This window comes from Electrona antarctica (genome assembly GCF_951216825.1).
Source record: "Electrona antarctica genome assembly, contig: scaffold_215, whole genome shotgun sequence".
NCBI lineage: Eukaryota > Metazoa > Chordata > Actinopteri > Myctophiformes > Myctophidae > Electrona > Electrona antarctica.
Genome location: NW_027638702.1, coordinates 87207 through 98070, shown reverse-complemented (window position 1 = coordinate 98070; position 10864 = coordinate 87207). Strand labels below are relative to the sequence as shown.

Genomic DNA, 10864 nt, shown 5'->3' with positions numbered 1-10864 from the left:
CTGCATGTCATCCCCCTCATCCTCCCCATTTCCTGTCAGCCTACTGTCTGTCCCTCCATAAAAAATATAAAATAAAGGCGAAAACCACAAAAAAAAACAATACAGACAAAAAGGAAGGAAACAAAAGAATGAAATCACACCGCTGCCACTTTGACGGCACTGTGGCGGTTGCTCAGGAGGTAGAGTGACCGTTTGGGAAGAAGACGGTTCCTGGTTCGAACTCCGACTCCTCTTGTGTCCTTGAGCAAGACACTGAACCCCTAATTATTGAGCGTCGCAGTCCCGCCCCCTTTCAGAACGACGAATGAATTTCCCATTCATTTTTCCCATAGACGTTTCAGAAAGTATTTATTTAAAGACCTTTATGCCTCGGACAAGATAAGGCCAACTCGACTCCTGACAAATCATGACAATAAACGCAATTATTTGGGCCGAACAAATCATTTGAAAGAGGAAAACCTCTAACTTTCTAATTAAAGCATCAAAAAACATTTTGTCCACACTAATTATCCATAATGTATAAATGATGGATAATGATGGACAACGAGGCCTTTTCGTGGAGGGGTCAGAATAAAACTTGGACTTAAACTCTTATTCGTCTATAGTACTTTATTGTCACGGGCCGAGCTTAAGACCTTTAAATAAATACTTTCTGAAAAATGAATGGGAAATTCTCTTCTGGTGCCCTAATCGTTCTGAAAGGGCGTGCACGGGACTGCGACGCTCTATTGCTCCTGATGAGCATGTCGTTGCCTTGCATGGTTTCCACTGGTGCTGTCTCTGTGCGCATCTTGATGATGTCGATCAAGATGTGTTTCACCATGTTAATGATTTTTTTCATAATTGCAGTTCTAGGAAACACAGAGTTGTGTGAATAATACAGAGCAATTTGGATATAGGTACTGTACTATAGAAGAAAAAGATCCTTCTGCACACCTACAGTGGACAGGTGCGTCGGATAACTGTCTGGACCTGGAGAAGTAGAGAGAAAAGGACACTGTCTTCACTTAGAATTAGATTTATTGAGCAACGTTTTGGTTGTTCAGACCGTCCGTCATCAGGCATGTCTGATGAACTTAGGATCTTATCAGGCATGCCTGATGACGGTCTGAAACTATTTTTTTTCGCTTTCGCCTTTATTTTATATTTTTTATGGAGGGACAGACAGTAGGCTGACAGGAAGTTGGGAGAGAGATGGGGGGGTGACATGCAGTAAAGGCTGTCGGGATCGGGAGTCGAACCCGCGGCACACTGCCAGACTGGATTACCAGCCAAGGTGCCTGGACCGCTGAGCCACGGCCCAGGCCCTGAAACTAATTCTAAGTGAAGACAGTGTGCAGGATCCTTTTCTCTCTACTTCTCCAGATTTAGGTACTATAGAAATACAGAGTGAGTTCAATACAGAACTTTGCAACAAACACCGCATGCTCAGCCTGCAGCCACTGAATCCCTCAGGACGCTCAGCTCAGCCTGCAGCCACTGAATCCCTCAGGACGCTCAGCTCAGCCTGCAGCCACTGAATCCATCAGGACGCTCAGCTCAGCCTGCAGCCACTGAATCCCTCAGGACGCTCAGCTCAGCCTGCAGCCACTGAATCCCTCAGGACGCTCAGCTCAGCCTGCAGCCACTGAATCCCTCAGGACGCTCAGCTCAGCCTGCAGCCACTGAATCCCTCAGGACGCTCAGCTCAGCCTGCAGCCACTGAATCCCTCAGGACGCTCAGCTCAGCCTGCAGCCACTGAATCCCTCAGGACGCTCAGCTCAGCCTGCAGCCACTGAATCCCTCAGGACGCTCAGCTCAGCCTGCAGCCACTGAATCCCTCAGGACGCTCAGCTCAGCCTGCAGCCACTGAATCCCTCAGGACGCTCAGCTCAGCCTGCAGCCACTGAATCCCGCAGGACGCTGCAGTTTTACAATTCACCCTTTGTCAAGTCCCGCCTGTAGTTCTGCCCCTCTTCGCACCCATTGGTTGCAGTTTCGTGGTTGGACAAAAATCCCCTCTCTCCATCCACTACCATTGAAATAACATGTTTTTCAGTTGCTTCATATTGATATTCTGTGCACTCGATTGTTATTTTAAACTTGGTGTCAGTAAAAAGGAACATCACAGGTGCATCACATGTTATAATTTAGCTATTGAAAAATAGCAGATCTACAAGCTCATAGTGCGCCACCGAGTGGTGCGCTACGAGCTTGTAGGTCTGCTATTTTTGAAAAATCGTGAAAATATTTATTTCAGAAAACTGGAGGATTTAGAAGATTTTTTTAAAATTTTGAGGTCAGGCCTGAATGGGTTAAATGCATCATTATTCAACCATTTTCTGTAGCCTGGGTTCCGCAACCTGATTTGCTGCGTTCTGCGGATCTGAAATGTCACTTCAAGTGACATTTCTGACATTTTCTGACCAATATGCAGAAAACATAATGCGTTATTGTCTTGGAACTGACATCTACTAGTACAACCACTTAAAATGTGCTAGTAATATACAGTAGGCCTATTAGTAATATTAGTTTAGATGACCTGGGGCTCCCAGGGCTCTATACTTGGTCCACTCCTTTTTCCCCTCTACACCAAATCTCCTTGAAATCTGATCCACAAGCTCACCTTTTCCCCTCAATCCTTTAGCTGTAGATACGATTGCTGCTACATATCTTAGATTGGATATCTTTTGCTGAATGTTCGCCCCAGAATGAGGACACTATAGGGTTAATAAGACATTTCCACAGTATATGCCTGCAAAAGCAAGCAAGGGAACCCTGCACCTGCTGCAGCATGAAACATTCCAATGCGAATGCAGACGCATGGAGAAAAACTGTGCGAACGTGCGTAACGGTATTTCATAACATCAAACCTGCATTGAACTGGCCTTATTAACCCAGTTAGACCTACCATCGATTCTACAAATGTCTTCTAAATCCTGACAGTTCTGTGAAAAACCCATGTTTCTATGTCAGTTGTGTTCAAAAAGTTTCATGTCAAGGACCCCAAAAAAGATATGTAATTGGCCACCGACCCCTATCTGAAAATATGTTGTTCCAGGGCCAGGCAGGGACCCCCTCAGAAGCAAAGATTTGAGTTAAAAACGTTCACTCTGAAAGTTTATCAAACACAGGATAAGATCTGCTATTTTTCAATAGCTAAAGTAGAACAGAATGCTTAAAACACCAAAAGGGGTTCCCGCCCAGAATGGGTTAAGAAAGCACACATGTGTGTTACGGCTGAGATATTTCAACAAAACTAACTTTTCTAAGTTTAAATATTTGATTTTGTCTGCCCTGCAAACACTGACAGACTGTCTACTGGCAGTCTGCATCGCTGCAAACACTGACAGACTGTCTACTGGCAGTCTGCATCGCTGCAAACACTGACAGACTGTCTACTGGCAGTCTGCATCGCTGCAAACACTGACAGACTGTCTACTGGCAGTCTGCATCGCTTTACAGTACGTGTTAACAGACAAACACTGACAGACTGTCTACTGGCAGTCTGCATCGCTTTACAGTACGTGTTAACAGACAGACTGTCTACTGGCAGTCTGCATCGCTTTACAGTACACTGACAGACTGTCTACTGGCAGTCTGCATCGCTTTACAGTACGTGTTAACAGACTGTCTACTGGCAGTCTGCATCGCTTTACAGTACGTGTTAACAGACTGTCTACTGGCAGTCTGCATCGCTTTACAGTACGTGTTAACAGACAGACTGTCTACTGGCAGTCTGCATCGCTTTACAGTACGTGTTAACAGACACTGACAGACTGTCTACTGGCAGTCTGCATCGCTTTACAGTACGTGTTAACAGACACTGACAGACTGTCTACTGGCAGTCTGCATCGCTTTACAGTACGTGTTAACAGACACTGACAGACTGTCTACTGGCAGTCTGCATCGCTTTACAGTACGTGTTAACAGACACTGACAGACTGTCTACTGGCAGTCTGCATCGCTTTACAGTACGTGTTAACAGACACTGACAGACTGTCTACTGGCAGTCTGCATCGCTTTACAGTACGTGTTAACAGACACTGACAGACTGTCTACTGGCAGTCTGCATCGCTTTACAGTACGTGTTAACAGACACTGACAGACTGTCTACTGGCAGTCTGCATCGCTTTACAGTACGTGTTAACAGCGGGTGACAGACTGTCTACTGGCAGTCTGCATCGCTTTACAGTACGTGTTAACAGACTGTCTACTGGCAGTCTGCATCGCTTTACAGTACGTGTTAACAGTGGGCGACAGCCAGACGGATTTTACTGGAAGTGCATTATTTGTCAATGGGACCCGGCGACTACAGGCGATAGCAGGCGATGGTGGGCGGAGGAACGTCGCCCCGAAAAGATAAAAATAATTCATATTTTCGGGAGATAGCGGGCGATTGGGGCGATGTGTCGGCCGATGCCTGCTGTTAAAACGCACTGTGAGACCACTAGGCAGGGCTTAAAGCCAAAAACAATCCCAACACTGAAAATGTTTTTTTTGCAAATCTGCACTGATCTCATTAAATGACCCCTATGAGATCCCCAGGACTGAAATCAGTCCCCAGGACTGAGAACGTTAAGCCCTGCCACTAGGTCACTTAATACGTACGTAATTAATGATGACTTGTGGGTTGATGAATCATTCGTCCTGGCCATTAAGTGGCTTATTCGGTTGGTAATTGTACGTATAGCTCTCAGAAGAAATGTAGCCATCTTTCATTTTAATGTACAGTATATGACAAAAAGAGGTGCTACATTTGTGCGTTGTGACAACAAGCTTGGTCCACCCACAATGCATACGCCTTAGAACATTTCCACACTCCAAAATTCCCCTTTCAAACCCCTCAATAGAAAAATAGTAATACATGTGCAGTCATTTTTTTTTTTTTTTACATCTACATTAAATAAATGAAGGGACAGGACATTTTAACAGTCTGAGTGAAGCAAGCATTTTCAATGTCACACATCAACACTTTCTAAAATAGTCTTTTCAGTTTCGGTTTATGTTTTGCTATCAGGAACACATAATGTGTTGTTGGGCATAGTAAGGATAACATTACACGGTCTATTAAATGTGTACAAAAAACAAACAAACAAACAATCAAAGAAAACGTCTTTACAAGTCTTGTGACCCTTGCCAGAACCAGGGTCCATATCTCATCATCACCAGTCATAAACCCAACTCTTGCAATTTAATTTGTACCAAAAATGTATCCAGTATTTGCATATCTTAAGTGTATTTCTTTAATGTATTTCCTAAATAGGCTATTTCCTAATGTATTTCCGGTATACTGAAACTGAATGTTATTTGAAGTGGTTAGATTGAAAAGTGTTGCGTGCGTGCGTGCATGTGTGCATGTTTGATTAGTCCTATAGCCTAGAAGCTTTTGCAGTGAAACAGCAGAGGGTGAGTTGGCCGTGGTGGGGATACGTTAGCCAGTTTTAGCAAATTAGCCACTAGCCGCTTAAGTTAGCCAGCAGTTGCGGTACAAAGTCAGCCAGCTGCGCTTTATTAGCACCTAGTTAGCAGGTAGCCAGTGAGTATACAACAGTGCGCTTTGTTCAGCCGGCGTAGCTCGCTATAGTATTATAGCCAAACGCGGCCCTTATTAGCGGCCAACGCTAATGTTACACGTCTTGCAGCTGGGGTCTTTCTTGGCGTTGACGGTCGACAGGCTCATGACCTGACCGCTGATCCGCTCCACCGCTCCCAGGGCGATGTCCAGCGGCTCCGTGTAGATGACCTCCAGGATGACGTCCTGGGCGTGGTGAAAGGACAGCGAGCCGCCGCCGCCGCCGCCACCGCCACCACCGCCCGCCTCCTCCTGCACCTCCACGCAGGTCAGGAAGCGGTTGTTGGCTCGGTCCAGGGCCGGCAGTCTGCCCTGACAGAAGCTGTCCCCTTTGGAGCCCCGCGGGGCCAACACCAGGATGACGTAGTGGTACGCCGTGTACATGCAGTAGAAGTCTCCGAAGTACAGGTTGGTGTCGGTGTTGAAGAGGGCCTCCGCTCCCACCTGCAACACAAACAAGAGTTGAAATACAATGTTGGGGTTGGGGATATTAGACAAAATTCTTCAAAAGGAAACATTCTAAAAGAATACAGCACTGTTTGTCCTGATAAGTACCTTGCTAAATCTATCCGCACACTCTGCACTACGGCACGTTACGTACCATATGGCCACAAAACTGCCTGGTCAGCATGGTGCCCAATCTGCCCATGCAGTTCTATTCCTAGTAGCTGACCAGAGGGACCATTTGCCTACTACTCTCTCCCTTTTCCCGTCCTGCCTCTACTATCACTGTCAGAACAAAAATACATCGCATGGATGCAACTGGGACGTATGCTCAGTGATGTATCCCAAGGTCATCTGGGTTTCGGGTCTCGCGAACATCATACCCCTCACTCAGGTGACCCAGCCGGGGTGATCAAGTCCCGACTTACGTCCCAGTAGCTACCCTTGATCAGACCCACTATAGGGAAAGACCAGGGCCACACAATCCGTTGGAACCACTCCGGAACTATACTATGCCGGGACTGAGAGGTACTATTCTGGCATGTGGAGGGACTAGGCTCTGTGGGTTGACTCCTGTCCGGGCCCCTCCTACGTCTCACCAGGTCCACTCCTGCTCTCACTCAGATAATGGCTTAAGAATGCTCCCAAGAAAAAATAACTTTTGTTTTGCTATTTTTGAAAAAGAAAATGCTTTATAGAAAGAGTGCTCTTGTGGAACCTTGTGGCCAAAATAGGCCACAAGGTCCTCACGGCATGGTGAGGACACTCTCTATTAACTATTTTAATTCAATTACCCCAAATATTATAGTCCTATAATTGGCTGCCTACCCCCATCTGAAAATATGTTGTTCCAGGGACCCCCCCCAGAAGTAATTATTTGAGTTAAAAACGTTTGATGTTCAAAGATTTGCACACATTTTCACAAGTTTAAAAAAAATTGCAGATCTACAAGCTCGTAGCGCGGCACTCGGTGCCGCGCTACGAGCTTGTAGTTTCAAATAATGGTTTAAGGTGGTGTAAATGGGTTATATAAGTGACATAAGCCGTAGAGGTTGTGGTGCACCTGGAAGCGGTAGGGTCCATATGGAGAGTCCTGTGGGGGTTTTCCTGTGTTGAACTCCGTGTTGCAGCTGAAGTAGATGCCCTCCAGTTTGCCACTGATGGGGGAGCCGTGACTCCCACTGCTATCCTTCACCGAGGGCTGCATCCTGTTGTCCTGACAGTCTCTGGAACGACACGGAGGAGAGGAGGGGTCTGGTCACATTTAGAACGCATACACACACGTGGCAGGTGTAGGCTAGGCTAGGCAGGCAGGCAGGCAGGCAGGCAGGCAGGCAGGCAGGCAGGCACGGCGCACGCACGCACGCACGCACGCACGCACGCACGCACGCACACACACACACACACACACACACACACACACACACACACACACACACACACACACACACACACACACACACACACACACACACACACACACACACACACACACACACACACACACACACACACACACAGAGAGACAGAGACAAAGACAAAGACAAAGACAAAGACAAAGACAAAGACAGAGATTCAGAGTCAGAGAGAGAGAGTCAGAGACAGAAAAAGAGAGATAGAGAGAGAGAGAGAGATAGTCAGAAACAGAGAGAGAGTCAGAGAGAGAGAGATTCCCTTGATGCTTCTCTGTCTCTCCAAGAATAACGTAATCAATAATGCACCGTCTCCTGTTACACAACATTGCAGGTGTGAGACACACGCACGCACGCACGCACACACACACTCAAGCAGATGCACACACGCACGCAGTGTGCACCTGGCCTGCTGGAAGTAGTCTTGGTGCTGGTTTCTGTAGAACACGGTGAAGGGCAGCATCCTACCCGACGTCACCTCCGCCTTCTCCATCAGCTGACTCATGTGGACCATGGAGTAGTCTGGAACGCACGCACACACACGCACACGAACACACGCACACACACACACACACACAGTATTAGCATTCTTTTTTTATGGAACTATATTGTATGTTTATTGCACTTAGTGTTCTGGTCTGTAATAGCTGTGATCACAGTTGTCACAGATCTCTATAACTGCAGCCGGCCCGTTACTGCAGGCTGTCTATAATGCCACATGACTCAACCTAACAAACGACATGGCGACCGGAAGTAGTTCATTTTGGGAAAGTCTCTCATTCCCTATACTTAGCTGATCGGAAAAAAACCCACAAAATACAAGTTAGTTCATCCTTCCTGTGCTATCCGGTACCAAGACTGGTACCTGTCTGCATTGCATGGGTTCTATTCTTAACCACTTAAGCCATGTATATATTGCACTTCTTCGTATGACAAATAGCAAAACTTGCAACGTGTCATTGTGACGTGAGCTTGTAGAGCAGCAAGTTTCGCAATGTTTTTGCGAGGACTGCCAGGGTCGCTCTGGCAATATCTCTCTCGTCTGCACCATCTGTTATAGGGGTGGGACGATTCACAAGCCGATTGGGGTGCCGATTCGATATTGCGATCCACAACAATTCTAAACAATATAGACCATGAAAAGTTCAATCATACACTTCAATGCAGCCAGATAACGTCAGTTAGACTTTCGGACATTCAAAAATATATACTGTATATCTGGGGCGCCCGCTGGCCTAGTGGTCCAGGCGCATGCCACATATAGGCTCTGGCCTCACAGCGTGTTGCGTGTTCGAGTCCCGTTCATGACGACCTTTGCTGCATAGTCTCTCCCCTTCTCTCTCTCTCTCTCTCTCTCTCGTCTCGTCTTTGTCTCATCTCTCTCTCTCTCTCTCTCTCTGTCTCTCTCTCTGTCTCTCTACCTGCGGTGCAGAACTCTGTGATGTCGCTCCACGGTGACACAGCGTATTCTCCGTCGGGCTGCTTGGCGGCGGTCTGCACGGCCACCGTGTACTCTGTCCTGGGGCTGAGGAACCAGTGGCCTCGCACCGTCATGGGCAGAGGCACCGCGCGCGCCACCAGCTTGGTGGGAACGTCCTGGGAACACACACACACACACACACATTTTAAAATCTCATACATGATTCGAGGTAATCTGGATCAAATGTTCATGTTTGGCTATGGAGCCGGCCAGGCGCCATTTTGAATTTGGTTCTCTAGCAAAAAAATGCCGGGATTTTTGCGAGGGACATGGAGTCTAAATCTTGTATAAAGGGTCCAGAGAGAGGTCAGAGGTCAAATCAATCATCAGAACATTGTTGCCATGCAGAGGACGGTCACAGAACACTCCGTTTGGGACTCTAACACTAACACTGTCATGTCCTCTCGTTTGGGTTCACCGTGTGTTTTCAGACAGCTGTCTAAACAGCAGACACACACGGGGGGGGTGGGGGGGTTGGGTGGGGGGGGTGAGGTGGGGGGGGGTGAGGGAAGCACGAGATCACTAAGAGGATTAAAGTCATGACTCATCAAATAGGTCGCCGTGGAAACCGTGCAGTGTTACAGAACCGCCAGGAACAGCTTGTCAGAGACATCAGGTGCCGTAGCTCATTATGAAGGATGATGTACGACGACCATAAGGTTTCTTTATTTAGTTGGCAGTACGTGGAGGACATGCAACTGAGGGCAGTGCTGGAGAACGTATAGGCTACTAAAATGTTTTCCTTTAAGTAAAAGTATTAATGCTGCAATGTAGATGTAGGCCTACTCTGCCTAGTCTAACTATAGACTAGGCGCCCCCTCGCCATTGAACAAATAAACAAGAATAAATACACTTTGCACCCTGTTCTGCTCCTCACAACAACAATGTTTCATTTGCTGCACTATTTGCATGAAGTGGGGGATATCGTCTCACTTGAGCAGACAGGCGCGGCCGTTTTCCGCTGTCTGCCAGCGTTTTTTCCCGTGTTTTTAGACAGCTGGTGGATGGAAAAGAAGCTCCACCCACGCGGCAGAATGCCGCGGGGGCAAGCGTTTCCGGGAATCTGGCCGTCGCGGCATTCAGACAGTGGAAAACGGCCGGCTGCGCCTGGCTGCCAAGGTCTGGCAACAGCTTTAGTCTGTCGTGTATTGGTTGCTTGGGTCACATGACCAGAAACAGGTACGAGGAAGCAGGTAACAGAATTGTGTAGAGACACACAATGTTATGTAACGTAATGTTATGTTATGTTATGTTATGAGACCGGTTGATGGGAGCGTGGCTTACTTAATAAATGAATGAAAAGACAAGCTTCGTGTATGACTCAATGCAGGTTGAACTAATAAGTTATAAGTTAGGCACACAACATTGGCAACGAGGATTAGTGTGGACGTTTGAAGACTGAGTTGAACGTTAAAAGGAGTTAAAAGGTTACTCTCGGACCAAGATGGACAGTTGTAGATGGAAAAGGACTAATAATAATTGACGGAGGGGATGATGATACCGATGCCGAATTAATGAATTAAATTAAAGTGTGTCCGGCGATCCAGCGTGGCTTTTACTTGTGCCTGCAAAGTGCAAGCATAAGGCGTCCTCCACAGCCAAGGATCTCTCAACAAAACATGGTAAGTCAAAAATAAAATGTATTAAATCATCCACGAGGATAGATGGGTATAGAAATCGCACACGCACGCACGTGACTCCCCGCACATTTCGCACGCGTGCATGTGCGGGTTGCGGTCGCTACGGATCTCGCTTGCAGCGCCACCTATAGGTCCCAACCGGCCCTGAGCTCACATGTCAGTGCCATCTACCTCCTCCTAATCTCCCTGTCCGTGTGTGATTGGATGACTGTCACGGGGCAGCCTGTGCCCTATAGACAATGTCAGGGACCTTGCACACAGACCCGCAAAGTCAACTTGATCAATAACCGGCTAGATTGGAAGTGACGGTTCATATATATTGTACAAATGACA

General features: G+C 47.1%; 1 protein-coding gene across 1 annotated transcript in view; it reads right to left on the bottom strand.

The window, feature by feature from the left end:
- Positions 1-4729: 4729 nt before the first annotated feature.
- LOC306917816 (phytanoyl-CoA hydroxylase-interacting protein-like) overlaps positions 4730-10864 on the bottom strand; it is a 39387-nt gene continuing 33252 nt past the window's right edge. Inside the window, exons 3-6 of the mRNA XM_079530719.1 lie at positions 8833-9007; positions 7816-7933; positions 7063-7225; positions 4730-5999 (exon numbers count right to left, since the gene is read on the bottom strand). Coding sequence (XP_079386845.1) covers positions 5592-5999; positions 7063-7225; positions 7816-7933; positions 8833-9007 — 864 coding nt within the window. The 3' untranslated portion in view covers positions 4730-5591. The remainder of the gene's footprint in view (positions 6000-7062; positions 7226-7815; positions 7934-8832; positions 9008-10864) is intronic.